The sequence below is a fragment of the Dreissena polymorpha genome, chromosome 3 (assembly GCF_020536995.1).
Source record: "Dreissena polymorpha isolate Duluth1 chromosome 3, UMN_Dpol_1.0, whole genome shotgun sequence".
Taxonomy (NCBI): Eukaryota; Metazoa; Mollusca; class Bivalvia; order Myida; family Dreissenidae; genus Dreissena; species Dreissena polymorpha.
In genome coordinates this window covers 15,687,443-15,708,002 of record NC_068357.1, presented here as the reverse complement: position 1 = coordinate 15,708,002, position 20,560 = coordinate 15,687,443, and the positions used below count along the sequence as shown (strand labels likewise).

Here is a 20,560-nt window from a genome sequence, read left to right as displayed (position 1 = left end):
ATTTGAAGGTCAAGGTCACTGTGACCTTCAATATAAAAAATGTTAAAGTTGTTATAACTTTGGTATGCTTGGACCTAGAGTCTTGAAACTTGACATGAAGGTTGGCCATAACTAGTTAGTAACCACTGGTCATTTCAAGGTCATTCATTTGAAGGTCAAGGTCACTGTGACCTTGAATGTAAAAATGTTAAAGTTCTTATTTCATGGTATAACTTTGGTATGCTTGGACCTAGAGTCTTCAAACTTGACATGAAGGTTGGCCAGGATTAACAGATGACCACTGGTCATTTTAAGGTCATTCATTTGAAGGTGAAGGTCACTGTGACCTTCAATATAAAAATGTTAAAGTTGTTATAACTTTGGTATGCTTGGACCTAGAGTCTTGAAACTTGACATGAAGGTTGGCCAGAACTAGTAAGTAACCACTGGACATTTCAAGGTCATTCATTTGAAGGTCAAGGTCACTGTGACCTTGAATGTAAAAATGTTAAAGTTGTTATAAAGTTGTCAAGGTCACTGTGACCTTCAATATAAAAAATGTTAAAGTTGTTATAACTTTGGTATGCTTGGACCTAGAGTCTTGAAACTTGACATGAAGGTTGGCCATAACTAGTTAGTAACCACTGGTCATTTCAAGGTCATTCATTTGAAGGTCAAGGTCACTGTGACCTTGAATGTAAAAATGTTAAAGTTCTTATTTCATGGTATAACTTTGGTATGCTTGGACCTAGAGTCTTCAAACTTGACATGAAGGTTGGCCAGGATTAACAGATGACCACTGGTCATTTCAAGGTCATTCATTTGAAGGTGAAGGTCACTGTGACCTTCAATATAAAAATGTTAAAGTTGTTATAACTTTGGTATGCTTGGACCTAGAGTCTTGAAACTTGACATGAAGGTTGGCCAGAACTAGTAAGTAACCACTGGACATTTCAAGGTCATTCATTTGAAGGTCAAGGTCACTGTGACCTTGAATGTAAAAATGTTAAAGTTGTTATAACTTTGGTATGCTTGGACCTAGAGTCTTGAAACTTGACATGAAGGTTGGCCAGAACTAGTAAGTAACCACTGGACATTTCAAGGTCATTCATTTGAAGGTCAAGGTCACTGTGACCTTGAATGTAAAAATGTTAAAGTTCTTATTTCATGTTATAACTTTGGTATGCTTGTACCTAGAGTCTTCAAACTTGAAATAAAGATTGGCCAGTACTAGAAGATGACCACTGGTCATTTCAATGTCATTCATTTGAAGGTCAAGGTCACTGTGACCTTAAATGTTATTGTTGTTCATGTATATGCATGCATTCAAAACATAACACAAGGTTTGCTCATGCCTTGAAAAGTACTTACATTTCATTTTGACCTTTGAACAATATTTCAGTAATTTAAGTATTGCATTGACAAAAACACGAAAGGTACTTTCCTGTCATTTAAATCAAAAATCCGGCTTCAATGCGGTCATCTCCGACCGCGGAACTCTTGTTTACGATTTTTTTCTATATTATAACGTTTTTTTTCTGATTTTTATGTCCCCCACTATAGTAGTGGGGGACATATTGATTTTGCCCGGTCTGTTGGTCTGTCTGTTGGTCTGTTTGCGCCAACTTTAACATTTTGCAATAACTTTTGCTATATTGAAGATAGAAACTTCATATTTGGCATGCATGTGTATCTCATGAAGCTGCACATTTTGAGTGGTGAAAGGTCAAGGTCAAGGTCATCCTTCAAGGTCAGAGGTCAAATATATGTGGCCAAAATCGCTCATTTCATGAATACTTTTGCAAAATTGAAGATAGCAACTTGATATTTGGCATGCATGTGTATCTCATGGAGCTGCTCATTTTGAGTGGTGAAAGGTCAAGGTCAAGGTCATCCTTCAAGGTCAGAGGTCAAATATATATGGCCCAAATCGCTTATTTTATGAATACTTTTGCAATATTGAAGATAGCAACTTGATATTTGGACCTTCACAAGGTCAAGGTCATCCTTCAAGGTCAAACGTCATATAGGGGGACATTGTGTTTCACAAACGCATCTTGTTTGTAAAAAAAGCTTTCAGATATTCAGCTGTTTTTTTAGTATGTGAGTTTACCTACATGACTTACATACAGATGAGGTGTGAGTTTTGTTCCGGTCCATTGATTGTTGACAAAGTTATGGGCCTTTGACTTTAAAATTTAGCTGATTTTGGTTTGTGAGTCTACCTACATGACTTACAGATCAAGTTTGAGTTTTGTTCTTGTATATTGATTTTTGACAAAGTAACAGGCCTTGGACTTAGGTAAAAAAAAATCAGATACTGCCCATCTTTGCAAGGCCCTTATTTTTGTCAAATATATAAAATTTAAATTTGGATATAGCTGCTATGTGGCTTCAAAGTGCAGTAGGGAACAGTGTGTTTCACAAACGCAGCTCTTATTTTATTTGTGAAGTTCATTGAAATTGATTATTGAATTTGCAAACAAACTTGATTCAATCCATTTCAAAAGAATAACAGCTTTTCTTAACTGCTGTCAATTCCCTTTGATTTTTTTGATATTTAAATGACATCACAAATATTTGCACTTCAATCAAGTGGTCAAATTCTTTTTTGTTTCTTGTTTTCAGTCCCTAAAAGGTTTATTTAAAGGGATAAAATCTACAATCAGATGCTATGTTTATAAAAGCAAATGTACTAAAGATGTAAATGTTAGTAGCCACTTACTATTATGCAATAATTACCCTCTGGTCAATAATATCCTTAGATGGAGATTGTCAGGTGATTATCACATAATGCATCTAATCAGTAACCTTTGAATAAGCTGCGCTCTCGGGAAACAGGGCTTAATGAATGAGCATAAAGCGTCATCTCAGTTTAGCCTGTGCAATTTGCTCTTGCTACTGTAATCAGGCACAACACTTTCTGCTTTAATTGTATGTTTTGTTTAAAGGAAGCCTCTTCTTAGCGGAAAATCCGGTTTAGGCTGAAAGTGTTGTCCCTGATGCATTGTGGATGACATTTTACGCACATGCATTAAGCCCCTTTTTCCCAGAGCGAGGCTCATATTATCCTGAATCCTTCAGAATCACATGGTATTATTTCAGATCTCGCAACACCACATTGCCCTTTCCCAGAACATTGCGCGCATGATTGGCTGGGAGGTGCTGGGTTGCAATGGCTGCAATGGGGTGGGAGCCATGGAGGGGTTCGCGTCCAGCTCCTCCATTCAGCTGGTGGCACCAAAAAATGACAGGTATGGCAAGTATATAACATGACATTTGGAAAAAGCCTGCACTTGACAAATAAGTCCATGATCGGTCAACTTTGTCACAAGATGCTCATGGTCAGCTTTTTGTGGTTGCCTCTTGTTCATCGTGTTATATGTCCTCAATATTTACCTTGTTAATACTCAAAAGGCCACATTTATTGTACAATCTTCATGAAACTTGGTCAGAATATTTGTCCCAATGATATCTGAGCTGAGTTGGAAAATGGTTCTGGTCTGTTGAAAAACATGGCTGCCACGGGGCGGGGCAGTTTTCCTTATATGGCTATAGTAAAACCTTGTTAACACTATAGAGTGACATTTTAAGTCCAATCTTCATGAAACTTGGTTGGAACATTTGCTTTAATGATATTTGGGCTGAGTTAAAAAAAGGTTCCGGTCTGTTGAAAACCATGGCCACCAGGGGGGCGGGGCAGATTTTCTAATATGGCTATAGTGAAACCTTGTTAGTGCTCTAAAAGTCACATTTTAAGTTCAATCTTCATGAAAGTTGGTACGGACATATTTTTAGTCTCAATTAAATCTGAGCTGTATTCCAAACTCCATCATTTGAGACAAAGAAAGCTAGGTCACTTGGTAAAAATTGAAGAAGAAAGGTCTAAATCATTTCAAGTCAGAATAGTTAAGGTCCTTTGTTTCTTAGGTGAGTGCCTTAAGTCCCATAGCCCTCTTATTCAAATTATTTGTTTTGGTGCAAATTAAATGCAAAAAGGCATTAAGAATTTTCTTCATCTGCTTGTTGTAGTTGTAGTTGTTGTTGATTGGCTTTTTATATTCCTGTACCTTAACCCAAAATATGAGGACCTTGACAGCCTATATTGATAGCCTGTTGAACATTTGGAGGATGAAATATGATTCAAGAGAATAGAAAGAACACAGTTAATAACATGTGTTAGTAACTTTTATGACTTTTATAGAGTAACAAGTATTTAAGCAAAGCAAATTTCATGATCAGATGAAAATCCATGGAAATCTTTTCTTGATTTAACCTTGACCCATTTATGCCTAGCGTCTAGAAAAAAGGCCTTGGCAAACAGCATAGACCCAGATGAGACGCCGCATGATGCGGCATCTCATCAGGATCTGCGCTTTTTGCTTAAAGGAATTTCTGTAAGAAATATTCTAAATATAGAAATAAATATACTCGACATCCCAAATTTTGGAAATAAATTGATCCAATTTAGAAGGATAGGTGAGTCCACTAGGCATAAACGGTTTAACTTTGTCTTCACCTTTTTTCTTTCAGAATGTTGCTGATAAAGAGTGGACCTACGTCAGGCCTGCACGTGTTTCTAAAAATAGACAATAAAGATAACCTTGACCCCAGCTTGGCAGCCCTTGTGGATCCTAAATGGCTGAACCTTGGTGGAACGTTCCGAGAAATTGACATGGAACAAATCGAAGGTGGAAACCTTGCCACCAAATTGGAACTCATAATGGCGATGGTTTGTAAAAAGCGATGATACTGAATGCAGAAGGAAGCTTGGATTGTGAACTATTTGATGATGCCATTTGTTGAAGAAGATTTAAGATGTTCACATACCTATGTTCTACAAAGAATGATCCAGCAGCTCATCTAGAATCTCTTTGATAAGTGCAAGGTATGACGCAACAAAACAGTTGCGCCCATTCCATAGTCATGGTGCCGAAAACATGCGTTAAAATGGTGGCATATCTTCAGCTGATTACGAACTGTGAACTCAGTCGGAGCCTGTGACAAAATGCCTTAGTATACTTGTTTATGCTACTGGTTTGGGTACATACCAGTATCATTTATGTATGATACTGTGCTCAGTAAAGGTTCAGTGTTGTACATGTCGGTATAATATTAAATATGCAATAGAACAAGTTGTTAGGTTATTTTTTCTGTATAATTCCAGATACATTTCAGGGGAAGTAGTTTGTGGGCATAATATATTATAACTTAGTGAAGCATTTAAATGAATTACCCAATTGCACAGTCATGGCAAATGATTGGCAACATTGAAGAAATACTTCAATTTCCAAAAACTGTTTTAATAAAAATACAGGCATTGATATACATAATTAATATATTTTGCATTTTAATAATTTCAAACAAAGCAATAATGTATAATACTATAATCAATAAAAATACAACCTATGTCCTAATAAACAACAGATACAAATCTGAATGCTGATCATTCCCATTTCTAACATGCTCTTGAAAAATATGTTTGAGTATATACAACCAGTTGATTGAGATAATTTATTGCACAAACTATCTGTTCTGAAATTTGAGATTCAAACACACTAGCAAAATCATTACATTTTTCATAATATGATTTATTTACATTGTTTGATACCTCTCCAAATAATAAATGTATTTAAAAAATTTACAAAAAAACTTACATAATATTCTTCCCAACATATTAACTTAAAGCACATCTTGAATGTAAATTATGATGTTGAAGATGGCAAGAGATCTGCATTAATACAGGCAGTGATGTGGCAATAAATGAGCAGCATTCCAGGAAAACTGGGCTTAATGCACGTGAATAGAATGTGTTGTCACAGTTTAGCCTGTGCAGTCCCAAAAATCAGGGACAACACTTTCTCCCAATACTGAATTTTGGTTTAGAAGAGATTTCATTTGAACAAAAAATTCTATAAAAGTGGAAAGTATCTTGCTGATTAGCCTGCGCAGACTGCATATCGAATGCAAATATTAAATATGCAGTACTTTACAAACATGCATTAAACCCTGTTTTCACAGAAGCAGGCTCAAATAGACGTATATGCTTATTCATCTTCACTGACACAAGAGCAGGGACATAGCTTCATTTATGAACTATAGGCAAATGCCAATACATTTTTAAATAAAAATGCAAAAAATCCAAATAAAAATTGAAGAAGAGTTAAGGTAGCGAGGTCTTTCTTGGCACTGAGTAATTGATCTCTAAAGTTGTATAATACGTGTAGCTTAGTAGTGTCAAGCTGGGGCGGCATTCACTAAGTTGCAAAGGAACAACTTAAGTCAAAGGTACAAAAAAAATATTCAAATTCAATTAAGTTTATACTTGAAATACTGTATTAAAAATAAAAGTTGAATCTTTCCAAAGTAAAACCAAGATAAAATTAAATTGTAATGAACCAGCCATATACACTTACTATAATTTCAAGAAAGTTGAATAAAAGTTCCACCATGAACATTGTATACAGCCAACAAGGATGATTTAAATGAGATTGCCTTGAATTTCCACTGAAAACATTTCGACACATTACCAATTGTCTAGGAAATCAAACCCAGTCTTGGAAAGCGACGAGGCATTGAGACTCGCGCTTTCTTCCGTCTGAATCTTGATCACTTCATCCTGGAAACTGTCGTCGTTCCCAAGCAGATCAGAGTTGTCTCCCCTGCTCATTTCTACGGAACCAGGCTCCTTCAGCAGCATCCTGTATGGGGAGGGAGTAGAGGAGCTCGTATCCTCATCATCATGGCCTTGATTCACAAATGAGGTAAAGTCGCTTTCGAGGACCGGATTATCAAATGCATGTCTTTCATCATCAATCATTGCCACGAGAGAATTGGAATCTTTTTCAGAACGGGATTTATTTGAAATAAGCGACTTGACAGATTTACTGACAGACTTGACTAACCGCTGATGTTGCGCCCCTGCTGGTACATGTTCGCGACTCTGACTGCTGCTCAAGGACCCGCTGAGGATTTCTCCGCTGGACAGAGACGGACTGCGAATTATTTCCAGAGAACCTGGGGAACTGGAGAGATTGTCTGCACTTGCCTTGAATGCGTAATTAACCTTGTCAGGAATGTGGGTAGGGATGGAAACAGGTTCAGTTTCAATTATTCCATTCTCTGTTGTCTTAATTGATTCCAAACCTGAAGATCTGAAAATACAAATAAAACTAGGGTATATATAAAGCTGATCATAGTTTTATTATTTTCTTGTCTGCTTAATCATTGTTCATGATTAACCGCGAGACAGACAAAAGGTGAGCTATAGCTTCATAATATTCTTATCTTTCATTCAGCTTTATATTTACTTTTAAAAGAATCAACTTTTTTTACGCCCTTGTGTTAATCTGCATATGCCATATTAAACATTCTCTAAATAATATTTTGACAATTCCACTGCAATTTGGGGGGGGGGGATATGTTTAGAAACATCTATTATTTTCAAAGAGACACAGACAATTATAACATAGTTTCTAAATCATGTAAAAGATTCAAATTAATAGTAAAAGATTCAAATTAATAAATCATACCATAGATTTGTGTAAATTGGTGCTTGTAGAAATATAAAGAAACGACTAAAAATCATTATACAGCCAGATAAGAGACCTGATGCCAAACATTGAACAGGATAGAACAGCGGGAAAATGTACCTTTTCTGTAATTTTGGCTGTTCAATTCCTCTAAGCAGCTCTGATGACCTCCATACAGCACCATACGACAAGACCGAGAACTCGCGCTCACTTGTTTGATTTTCCTTGTCTGCATCATTTTCAGAAAGTGTCTCGCTACTAGACTCCTTTCGTTTTCCCTTAGTGGGTACTTTGCACAAGGTGTCTGGCTCCAGATCATCAAGGGTTAGATCTTGTTGGCTCTGCCAAGATATAAATGTAATTATATACGAGGCACACAAAACGGGGTTTAATGCATGTGTGTAAAGTGTTGTCCCAGATAAGCCTTTGTAGTGTGCACGGCTTATCAAGGACGACACTTTCAGCGTTAATTCTATTTTTCATTTCAAGACAGCCTCTTATAGGAAAAATCCAGTTAAGGCTAATCTGCAACAACATTTTATGCACATGCATTAGGCACCATTTTTTCAGAGAGCTGCTCGAATATCAAATGTACGTTTTCATATATTTTGTACTGTCAAAAAAGACTTTTTATAATTAATTTATAATCACAAATACTTATATGTTAAGTTGACCAGATGTAGATGAAAACAAAAATACTTACCTTTGTTCTCCAATTAAATGGCGAAGAGTGGTCATCTTGCCAAGTCCAGCACTGAAATAAAAACACATATATTTACTCATCATTTTTGTCATTTTAAGCAATAAGGCTTGGGATTTTATAAGTTATTCATGAGAATCAAAGTACACCAAATGTGAATATGTTAAAGAAAACTTGTGAGGAGTAGTGCATATGGTTCGGATTCAGGCCCCCCCCCTCCCCCCAATAGAACGCAGAATACTTTACCATTTGCATCAACCAGGCAGCTATAAGGTTCTCTAATAGACATGGGATGAGTAATTTTGATGTTAACCTTCTGCATTGTGAAAAATTTACTATATGACTTGACAACAGGAATTTCCTTTTAAATGATTACAAAATAACAAGGTCCAGTAAAATATGCTAAAGTACAGTAAAATTGAATAGAACCTCATGTACTATGGATTTTTTTTGTCTTTCCGATGGAGTGGACATAGAGGCCGCAATTATTTCTAATCAGTAATCTTCATGTTTACATCTTTGTTTATTTTTATCAAATTGATAGATTGAATTATGTATCTCATTCTGACCAACTGAAATAACACATTTCCTCTGAATACTCTCAGTGCGAGGTAGTTTTCCAATAAAGATTTAAATCAAGATTCTGTAAAGTTTAAATGCATTACCCCATTAAATGTGTTTAAGTTTAAGCTGTTCATGCATCCAAAATGTAAGTGTTAAGCCTTCAGGTTAAAATATTTATGGAAGATTAAGTGTTTCTTTCTTGCTTGAAACTTACGCTCAAATCTAAGTCTTAACCACTGTAATATGTGTAATGAAGGAAAGTGTTCAATTAATGATTTAATCTTTTGACTGTAAGGCTTTGTGACAATGGCAAGATTGCACTTTACTGGTCGCAATTGTTTACCACTATTGACAAAGCGGGTTTTGGGGCGGTAGCCCCCAATACTAAGGAAATATATAGGACAAAAAGGATTATTAGATGTTGCGTTAGGTGTTGCGGGTTAGAGTAGGCTTTTCTGTTCTTTTTTACATACCAGTAATGTGCAATTGCCCTGAGACAATATAATTAAGGACCAGAGCCCTACTAGAAATGCTAGTCAAAAATATTGTAACACTTTGACCACTGAGCAAAGGGTCCTTTGGGAATATTGTAAAAATACGGAGCTTCAATGGGGGATCGAACCCACGACCTCCAGAGTGGTAGTCAGACACTCTAACCGCGTCGCTGAAAAGCTAGCTCAACAGCAAGGCTGTTGGAATAGACCTTAAATCACTACACTCCTCCCCCTCTTAATGTTACAAGGCCAGACATGCCCGCTACAGCATGTCATATGACACTTTTTGCTATATTATAGTGTCGACCGCTTCACAAGCGGCTCCTTGAAGCTATTAGAAATGTTTCAAGGCCAGACATGCCTGCTACAGCATGTCATATGACACTTTTTGCTATATTATAGTGTTGACCGCTTCACAAGCGGCTCCTTGAAGCCATTAGAAAGCTCACACCGACGTTCTGAATCACAGTTCGTGTTTGCCTCGTCGCCATTATTGTAAAAATATGGAGCTTCAATGGGGGATCGAACCCACGACCTCCAGAGTGGTAGTCAGACACTCTAACCGCGTCACTGAAAAGCTAGCTCAACAGCAAGGCTGTTGGAATAGACCTTAAATCACTACAGGAATTCGCTGTTTGAAATACTGTTAGACAACGTCATTGTATACTTACATCATTATCGAAATCGAGAACAATTTTATCGCCAGTGTCGATTTTATATTTTGGAAAGGAAGTTTTATTAGTCAATGGTTTGTCAAGAGCTGAATATTTTTCTCTTGTTGTCAGATCTACTAAATAATCATCAATAAGCAGCTCTTGCTCCTTAAAACTAAGGTGTTTCCATTGGTGTTGTAATGCATACGCCAATCTTTCTTCGTCCTTCACGATTTTCTTGGCGATTGGATTTACAGATGACAAATATTGAACATATCTGTCATCCATCTTCTTTGTTTTTACCGGAAGTTACTTAACGAGAAAAACCACACCTCATCATGTAAAACTGGTACTCAATTCAATCAAATAAATACGTCGAAATTCGGGAACCAACTCTACCTTGAAACCCAATCGCACATTCTCGGCCCTTTCCGTCAAACATCGGATTTTGATAATCTGCGAGGGGTACCGAATGCCTTGAAACCTTGACCTTACAACCGTGTCACTCCGTAAATTTCCTAAATTTGAAACGGAAACTCCCGAACTAAGAACGTATGACAGCACGAAAGAGGCCGAAACGAAGGTGAAGAACAGTTTACCGGCGGCGTATAGGACACAAGGCAGTTAACACAAAACACTGAACAAAATGGTAAGTTGCGTTACTTTACATAATTTATATTTTGTACGTTATAATCGGATTAATGCATTCCATTGTGCGTTAACACCTGTCATTTTGTTTTCTGATGTTTGTATGTTGTTAAGTAAACACCGACATTCAGCATACACTGATACAGTCAAGATATCGTTCTTGACCTTTCCGTAATCTCGTGTCATTGTAAGCCAATAAGCCACTTTAAGTTGGTAATATGGAATTTATCTTCTGTGTAGTAAATGCCTTCAGATTTTATTCATTGTTGTTTCACAATTGAGCCTTGGTTGGCACGAGTTAGCTGTACAGAATTGAATCTTGAAATCATGTCTTGTTTGTGTCCAGTTTTATGTCATGTACGATGTAGACATTCATTTTCCTTCCTGGGTCACAAACAATTGGATCATTGAAATGACATTTTATAACCGAACATTGAAAAGTGCACTTGTGCAAATGTATGTTACAAAGGTGGTGGTGTGGTAGTCAAGTGGTAACACTCTGGTCTACCATTCCAGAGGTCCCCGGTTCAATTGCTTGCCGGGGCACTGGAAATTTCAGAAATGCTTTAAGTGTTTCCCACCCAACTATAGATGTTCTGGTATGAAACACAGGTAATTCTCGCCTGTATCGGTGCTATACACTTGAGCACGTAAAAGAACCAAGGGATCTATTCTCATAGAGCTAGGGTATCGCACCTGGATTCCTTGTATCTCAATACCGTCTCTTCTGCTTGCTGTTTCTTCAGCAAAACCAAAGGATCCTATTGGAAATAAGTGCTTGCACTTTCATGGGTTATCCTTGACTGCAAGGACTGAAAGAAAAAACAAAAGCTTGTGTGTTAAACTCTTATTTAACAGTAAGGTGGATCTTGCTCACTTGGTCCAGAGACGTAGATAACATAGATCTACGTCTCTGCCTGGTCATAGCTCATTAGCTGAATGGCCTTTAATCATTCATGATGGAATGGTGGCTTCGACCAATTTGGGAAGAATTATGTCCCTTTGTCTTTTGTTTTTTTTACAAATAATATATTGCCTTAATCTTGTGTTTTTAATTCCTGTTAAGCTGGATTGGTCTTGCTCAAACTTTCACAGTTGAACAACTTAAATGATTGCACAGAAAGTTCTTTGGCTGCAATCAGTTTGGTAGCTTTATGGGTCTTTAAGGTAATATAATTAAACCTGTCTGTTGTATTTTTTCAGAGTGGAACAATCAAGGTTTTGGTGACCGGTGCTGCAGGCCAGATTGCGTACTCCCTGGTCAGCTTCATTGCCAAAGGGGATGTCTTCGGAACTAACCAGGTATGGAACTCAACCTGGCTTTGGGAAAATGGGGCTTAATGCATGGGCCTTAAGCGACTCCAAGATTAGCCTGTGAAGTCCTCACAGGCTTATCAGGGATGACACTCTGCACCTAGACTTTATATTGCGTTAAAAAGAAACTTTCTTCAAACAAAAAAAATCCACAAAAGTGGAAAGTTTTGTGCCTGATTAGCCTGTGTGGACGACACAGACTGATTTGGGATGAAACTTGACTTGCATGAATTAAGCCCCCTTTTCCCCTGCTTAATGAATAGTTTTCTTGACTTGAATGATGAGTTGTAAAGAGGCAGGGTTAGTAGCTTGTAAAAAATATCATTGGACTCCAGTATCAGATGCTTAAAGATTGGATACTTTATGGAAATGTAGTCCATTACCTTGGCAGAAAATGTTGGTACACATGGCTACAAAGCAAGCAAATCTTATCTGTAAGCACAGCTCATTGATGGAAACATTAAAATTCAGCAAAGTTGAATTTGTTAAGTTGGTAAGAATAAAGCCAAAGCCATTGTTTTTTACCAAAGTTATGAGCCTTGGACTTAAATATTTGAATTAATTAAATTTTCTGTTAATGAACATTTATCCAGACTTTTTGCTACACAAGGTGCTATTTGATCACCCTATGTACCACGGTAGGTATGATTTGTGGTCAAATTTTAGCTCTTTACCACTAAGGAGGCTACATTTTTCATCCAATGTTGATGAAACTTGATTAGAATGTTTATCTGCTCAATATCTAGATCGAATTTCAAATCTGGGCATGTGTGTATATACTAAAACCAACAGATCAAATCTTAGAAAACCATTGTTACCACACCAGAGGCCACATTTAATGAAATAATGTTGATTAAACTTGGTCAGAATACATTTATCAACAATATCTAGGCGGACTTCAAATCTAGATCTAATGTGATTAAAACTATTTCATCAGGTGAAATCTTATAATAAGCTTGTTACTACTCTAGAGGACACATGTATGATTTGATCTTGATGAAACTTGGTCAGAATGTTTAACTTGTCAATATAAAGGCCATGTTTGAATACGGATCAAGAGGGCTCAAAAACTAGGTAACCAGGTCAAGTCTTCAACAATTGGTGTCCATAAACTTATTGCTTAATGGCAATCATGACCCTTTAGTTAAATTAAGATGCTTAGTTGTTGGTGGTGGCTGTGGTGAAACCTTGGTCTGTGGAAGTTATATTCCCAATTTTTAGCTCACCTGAGCACAACGTGCTCATGGTGAGCTTTTGTGATCGCTTTTTGTCTGTTGTGCGTTTTCTGTCGTGCGCCGTCAACATTTGCCCTGTTAACTCTAGAGGCCACATTTATTGTCCAATCTTCATGAAATTTGGACAGAAGATTGGTCGCAATGATATCCTTGATGAGTTCGTTTGCTTGAAAATCATGGCTGCCAAGGGGCGGGGCATTTTTCCTTATATGGCTTTAAATGGCTATAGTAAAATCTTGTTAACACTCTAGAGGCCACATTTATTGTCTGATTTTCATGAAACTTGGTCAGAAGATTCATCCCAATAATATCTTGGACAAGTTCGAAAATGATGCCGGTTGGTTGAAAAACATGGTCGCCAGGGTCGGGGCATTTTTCCTTATATGACTAAATAGTAAAATTTTGTTAACACTCTAGAGGCCACATTTATTGTCCAATCTTCATGAAATTTGGTCAGAAGATTGGTCTCAATGATATCCTTGATGAGTTGGAAAATAATTATGTTTGCTTGAAAAACATGGCTGCCAATGGGCTGGGCATTTTTCCTTATATGGCTATAGTAAAATCTTGTTAACGCTCTAGAGGCCACATTTACTGTCCGATCTTCATGAAACTTGGTAGAAGATTCATCCCGATAATATCTTGGAAGAGTTAAAAAATGATGCTGGTTGGTTGAAAAACATGGCTGCCAGAGAGCGGGGCATTTTTCCTTATATGGCTTTAGTAAAACCTTGTTTACACTCTAGAGGCCACTTTTATTTTCTGATCTTCATGAAACTTGCTCAGAAGTTTTATCCCAATATCTTGTAATCTCAGGTGAGCGACTTTGGGCCTTTCAGGCCCTCTTGTTTTAACAGCTATAACATGAGTCTTTCACACATGCAAATAGGAAGGTTTCCATCCCCCTGCTATTTAGGTCCCAATCTTGTCAAAAGTATACATGTGTTGCACTCTGGGAAAATATTGCTTAATGCATGTGGGTAATGTCTACACAGGCTAATCAGGGAATACACTTTCTGCCTACACTGGATTTTTTGTCAAGAAGAGACCGTATATAAATGAAAACCATACATGTGGAAACCGATTTCCTGTTGAGCCTGTGCAGACTGCACAGGCTAATGTAGGATGACACTTAACACACATGCAATAAGCCCAGTTCTCCCAGAACTAGACTGATATTTATAATGTTTGTTTGTAGCCACTGAGCCTGGTGCTGCTGGACATCGCTCCCATGATGGGGGTCCTCAATGGGGTTGTCATGGAGCTGAAGGACTGCTCTTTCCCCTTGCTGAAGGGTAAGTTGCCAATGTTGTAGAAAGGATGCTTTACAAGGTTTTGAAGGAAACAAAAGAAGTTGCCAACTTTCTTTAAAATAAAATTACAAAAGAAACAAAAAACAAACAAACAACAACTAACTACCAAAGGACACAAAATATAACAACACCATGATATTTTTTAGTAATACTATTCAACAAATGGTCCGAGCTATTCTATTTGCCCAAATATTGCTGTCTGCATGGGCATTAACTTCATGCTCTACTTTTAACAAAATTTACATATTTACCCTTTGTAAACAGCTCATTAAATTAAAAAATACAAGATGATTGAATATTATTTCAGAGATCATCCCAACGGACGACTATGCGGTGGCGTTCAGGGATGTAGACGTGGCATTCCTGGTGGGGGCAATGCCCAGGAAGGAGGGCATGGAGAGGAAAGACCTCCTCGCTGCCAACGTGAAGATCTTCAAGGGCCAGGGGGAGGCTCTTGACAAACACGCCAAGAAGAATGTCAAGGTTTGTTGGTGTTGTATGAACCTAACTGTAGGAAAATGGGGCTTTATGAATTTGCCTAAAGATTCCACACATGCTTATGAGGGACAACACTGTATGCTTTTACTATTATGTTTTTTTATAGCACTATCTCTATTTGCTTTGTTGTCAGTTTTTGCAATTTGTTCCTTAAGCAATTATGCAGATAATTTGGTCAAAGTTTCACTTGTCCATGTATGCTCTAGCAGCTTATGGACAGTTGATTTTACCACCCCTGTATTTAATAAATGAGTCACATTAGTTTTAAGCGTTGTGGATAATTATTTCAACATTGTGAATCTAGTTAGTAAAATAATAAATTTTGCAAGCAATTAAATGAGCCGATTTCTGGGGAAACTGGGCTTTAAACATGTGCAAAAAGTGTATACCAAATTAGCCTTTGAAGACTGCACAGGCTTATCAGTACCAACACTTTAAAATTTTATGGAAGTTTTTGTTTGAAAGAAGTAAATTTTATTAACAAACATGCAGTCTAGGCACAACGTTTCATCCCATATTAGCATCTGAGGACTGTGCAGGCTTATCTGAGACGACACTTAACGCACATACATTAAGCCCAGTTTTTACGGATCTAACACAGAAAATGCAATTCAACGTGTCTTGATACTCGCTCAACTTGTGTTGGATGTGTGGGATGTACACTTTTTAGCTCGACTATTATATATGAAACATATATAGTGGAGCTATCCTACTCACCCCGGGGTCGGCGTTGCCGTGTCCGTTTGCGTGCAAATAATAAAGTTTGCGTACTACCCCAAATATTTTCTATTTCCCTTACATATTGCTTTCATGTTTTGCATACTTGTTTACCATCATGACCCCAAACCTATAAACAAGAGCAGACAACTGTATCAAGCATTTTGACAGAATTATGGCCCCTTTTATACTTAGAATATGCATATTATTGATAAATCTATTTTAAAGTTTGCGTACTACCCCAAATATTTCCTGTGTCCCTTGACATATTACTTTCATATTTTGCATACTTGTTTACCATCATGACCCCAACCTACAAACAAGAGCAGACAAATGTATCAAGCATTTTGACATAATTATTGCCCCTTTTATACTTAGAATATGCATATTATTGATAAATCTATGTTAAAGTTTGCGTACTACCCCAACTATTTCCTGTGTCCCTTGACATAAGTCATATTGCTTTCATATTTTGCATACTTGTTGACCAACATGACCCCAACCTATAAAAAAGAGCAGACAACTGTATCAAGCATTTTGACAGAATTATGGCCCCTTTTATACTTAGATAGTTGAATATTTTGCTTAAATTGCCATAACTTCTTTATTTACGATCAGATTTTATTAATACTTTGACAAAACAACACTTACCTGAATACCACGATGGATTCCACCCAAACAAAACTCCATGCCCCAACCCAGAATCCCTGTCCCCCCACCTCCCGCCCAAATTTTTTTCCTTTTTTTTTTATTTTTGAAATATTATCTTATAAATGACCACACTCCACATTATACCTCCCCCCCCAAAAAAAAAAAATATATATAAAAAAATCCATTTTTTTTTTAAAGATCGTCTAATAAATGACCACACCCCACATTATATTCCCCCTCTCAACCCCCCTACCCCCCCCCAAAAAAAATAAATTATTTTTTTCCTTTTTTTTTTAAAGTTTGTCTAATAGATTATTGAATATGAACAATTTCCCCCATGATGGCTTACGTTATACTGTCAAGCACTGGAATAGATGAGCGCGCTGTCCTCTGACACAGGTTTTTTTCCCCACTTTTTGGGAAGATAGCCCATGGCTTTGGAATTGGGAGTTTTATCGGCATTTTCATGAAATTGGGAAAATTAATTCATTAGCCTTTTTTTTCCACACGAAAAGTCCACTAATTAGGGAAAAAAAATTTTTTTTTGGAAATTGGGAATTTTTTGCCACATTTTGGGAAAAAAGTATACTTTTTTGGATTGGGAACATAGCCGAATTTCGGCTATAATTTCGGCTATAAAATCGGGCCAAAAAAAACCCTGTGACAGCTCTTGTTATTATTGTGCTCACAATTGGAGATGTCAAAAAGTTTTAATTTAGCTTCATATTTATCTTTACCTCAAGACTTGTTTGAAGACTAAGGTAATTTCCTTATAAAGTAGAAAGAGCATATAGCACTTGTTTTTTTAGTATCAACATCAACTTTAAATTCCATGGTTGATGTTCACAAAAAATTGGATTCAAAGGTTATCATTCTAATCTTGTATTGAAGGTTATTGTTGTGGGCAACCCAGCGAATACGAACGCGCTGATCTGCAGCAAATACGCACCAAGCATTCCGAAGGAAAACTTCACCGCAATGACCCGTCTGGACCAGAATAGAGCCCAAGCCCAGGTATGCTACTTGTTCTAAGGTGATTGATGATCATTTTGTTAATTCTTAGCCCATATCAACCAACTGATCCTTCATGGAGTCATGACTTAAGAATCGAAAATTCAGAGTGGTGAGCTTACAGTTTGACACAAATAGGCCACCTTTGTTCTTTCAAGACTTATTGTGTAGGGGACACATGAGTTGCTAAGAAATTTAGGGGCCCTTTCCAAAATTTGGGGGGTTATGGGCAAGTGGGCTCCTGCTAATCAAATACCTTAGAATGTTAAGAAAAAAAATAGAGAGATTGTGCCCAGCCTGTATTATTTTGCCATACCAAGCTAAGTTTCTATGTAACATGTTTAGTGGTTAATTGATTGAGTGATTGAAATTTTCAGGGATCTAATTTTGTCAAAAGTTGATTGCTCTATAAATATTGGTTTGTATGAACTTAAGTATATTACTTAACCAAAAAAAGAATTGTGTAATATAAAGTACATTTTTGTGTGAGTTTCATGGCAACATTTACATCAAAATGATTCAGGGCAGATAATATGGGGGGAGTCAAAAGTTACATTATTGCAAAATGCTTGCATCAAAAAGCAGGATTCTACTTAATTAAACTCCCTGATGTAATTATGTTCCCGCGTGTAGATTGCTGACCGTCTAGGCTGCAAGGTGGAGGATGTTCAGAAAGTGATCATATGGGGCAACCACTCGGCCACCCAGTACCCTGATGTACGCCACGCCACCGCAGTCGTAGAGGGAACCACCACACCTGTACAGAAGGCCGTCCAGGATGACAACTGGCTAAAGAACGAGTTCATTTCTGTGGGTTATGATTTCTTTTACATCGGCTATAGCTTGGAATTATTCACTAAACATTGTTCTTCCTGGTGGAAAACGGGCCTTAATGCATTTGCGTAAAGTGTCATCCTAGATAAGCCTGTGAAGTTCCCCTTTTATGGAATTGTTTCGTCTAAAAGAATTCTCTTCTTAAGGAAAATCCAGACTTGACAGAAAGTTTTGACCCTCATAAGCCTGTGCAGACTTCACAGGATAATCTGAGTCACTTCACACATGCATTAAGCATGGTTTTCCAAGAACTTTGCTTAAATTGTATTTAAATTATATGTTCCTTCTGTAAAGACTGGGTGTTTTTAGGTGTCATTACCTTATAACAATTGTTCCCATTTATGCATCTTACCTTTTACTGTTTCCCCCCCCCCCCCCCCCCCCCCCACACACACACACACACCCTACCATGTCTTATTCAAGTAGGGGAGTCTTCAGCAATATGCATAATTTTTTCACTAAGTGCTGCAGACCCACTCACCAAAGAAATCACAATGCTGCATGCCCTGGAAAAGTGTGTGTTTCTTAACTGAACACCTGAAATACTGTTTAACAGGCAAACAATCCAACTAACACACAAATGCTACAACACATTTCTCGTGAAATATTTCAGACCATCCAGAAGCGTGGTGCGGCAGTGATTGCTGCCCGTAAGCTGTCCAGCGCCATGTCGGCCGCCAAGGCTTCCTGTGACCACGTCAGGGACTGGTGGTGTGGGACACCTGAGGTAGGATTGTACTCATAAATATGATTTGCGCTCTCTGAAAACTGGGCTTAATTCATGTGCATTTCCACTTTCCTAGAATTTTTTCATTTACAAGCATTAAGCCCAGTTTTGTTATATGGATTAACCCTTTCCCACTCAGAAGCAAAATGAAAATGGTTATGTGCAAGCAGCATAAAACCAGAACATCCTGCGAGTAACTCGCAACTCACAGTCTGTTCAGGTTTTATTCTGTTTTCTGCTCATCAGTATCATAGGATTCGAAATGAAGCCTTTAAAATTTGAATCTAGTAAGAAAGTTCTTTAATTAAATTTAACTTTCTTAGGGACTTCAAATGCGTAAAAATACGTATCTAAGTAGTAAAGGGTTAAGACTAGTTTTCCCATAACAAAGCTCAAATCTTTGTAGGAATGGAAGAATTGTTATTTTGATACATTTATCTACAATACAAAAATTCTGAATATTTCAATCAGGTTTATATTTAAGTTAATAACTGTGATATTGGTCATTGGTTTCTTTAATACGCATTCAGTATGTGAGTTCAAAGGTGTATATGATATTCTTTAATCAACAGCTTTTATTATGCCCCAGGTAGGGTGGAATATAACAGTTGAACTGTCTGTCAGTCTGTCTGTCTGTGCGTCCATCCGAAAACTTTAACATTGCCCATAACCTTTGCAATATTGAAGATAGCAACTTGTTATTTGGCATGCATGTGTACCTCCTGGAGCTGCACATTTTGAGTGGTGAAAGGTCAAGGTCATCATTCAAGGTCAAATACTATATGGTTTCAAAGGGGCGCAAAAGGGGACATTGTATTTCTGACAAACACATCTCTTGTATAAGAAATATTAAGTACATTTCTATAGTGAAATATAATAAGAGAATATAATCTCACATTGCAGGGAAAGTGGGTGTCAATGGCCGTGTTCTCCGATGGCTCCTATGACGTTCCTGAAGGCCTCATGTACAGTTTCCCGGTACGCACCAAGCCCGACCACACGTATGAGATCGTAAAGGGGCTCGACATAGACGACTTCTCGCGTCAGAAGATGGACCTGACCGCCAAGGAGCTGGAAGAGGAGCGGGCCACTGCCCTGGAGGTCTGCAGTGCTTGACTTGGTAGCCACAAGTTGTGAGCTACCTGCGTCGGCCATTTTATCAGTGAGCTGTAAATGGCAGTTGTCTTAATTATATAAGAAGTGTTCCTAAGTGTTGTTAGTAGGCAACACTTTCCTCCTAAACTTGGCTTCCTTTTAGAGACTTCCTTTAAACCAAAAACACCATAAAAGTGGACTGCACAGGCTTATCTGGGATGACACTTTATGCACATTCATTAAGCCCATTTTTACTAGAATGAGCCTCATTTGAAGATAAATAATGGAAAAAAAAGCATTTTTTTGGAAAACTTTCTAAAGATTTTTGTTGCTAATTTTATGTTGTTCAAATGGTTCGTTTACCGGGGGTATGTAATATCAATAATGTACATCTTCACTGGTGAAGTGATTTATTTTTTGTTTATAATCATTATAAATGACTTTGGCATTTCTCTTGTTCATGACTGATCAATGACTGAAAACGATCAAGCTAAATGTTTTTGCTTTTGTTAGATGTTCGAATGTTGTATTTGCATATTAGTGCTTAGACATCTAATAGGAATTAAATATGGAAAAATGTTGTTGCCTTTATTTG

General features: G+C 37.4%; 3 protein-coding genes across 6 annotated transcripts in view; 2 read left to right on the top strand and 1 right to left on the bottom strand.

Annotated features, from left to right (window-relative positions):
* The window catches only part of LOC127873058 (mediator of RNA polymerase II transcription subunit 17-like), a 55,191-nt gene extending 50,077 nt beyond the window's left edge, over positions 1 to 5,114 (top strand). For all 4 annotated transcript variants that reach the window (XM_052416634.1, XM_052416633.1, XM_052416632.1 and 1 more), the window contains 2 exons: positions 3,085 to 3,233; positions 4,513 to 5,114. In XM_052416634.1, coding sequence (XP_052272594.1) covers positions 3,085 to 3,233; positions 4,513 to 4,729 — 366 coding nt within the window. In that variant the 3' untranslated portion in view covers positions 4,730 to 5,114. The remainder of the gene's footprint in view (positions 1 to 3,084; positions 3,234 to 4,512) is intronic.
* Positions 5,115 to 5,261: 147 nt separating this feature from the next.
* On the bottom strand, positions 5,262 to 10,244 carry LOC127873074 (uncharacterized protein C1orf198 homolog). The gene is made up of 4 exons (XM_052416657.1): positions 9,941 to 10,244; positions 8,215 to 8,265; positions 7,632 to 7,852; positions 5,262 to 7,133 (listed from the first exon to the last, which is right to left on the bottom strand). Exons 1-4 carry the CDS (start codon positions 10,208 to 10,210, stop codon positions 6,506 to 6,508), a joined length of 1,170 nt encoding a protein of 389 aa, XP_052272617.1. The 5' UTR covers positions 10,211 to 10,244; the 3' UTR covers positions 5,262 to 6,505.
* Positions 10,245 to 10,422: 178 nt separating this feature from the next.
* LOC127873081 (malate dehydrogenase, cytoplasmic-like) lies at positions 10,423 to 20,545 on the top strand. The gene is made up of 8 exons (XM_052416683.1): positions 10,423 to 10,571; positions 11,774 to 11,872; positions 14,318 to 14,414; positions 14,740 to 14,915; positions 17,190 to 17,312; positions 17,943 to 18,119; positions 18,757 to 18,870; positions 19,774 to 20,545. The coding sequence occupies exons 1-8, from the start codon at positions 10,569 to 10,571 to the stop codon at positions 19,984 to 19,986; spliced, it is 1,002 nt and encodes a 333-aa protein (XP_052272643.1). The 5' UTR covers positions 10,423 to 10,568; the 3' UTR covers positions 19,987 to 20,545.
* Positions 20,546 to 20,560: the final 15 nt, after the last annotated feature.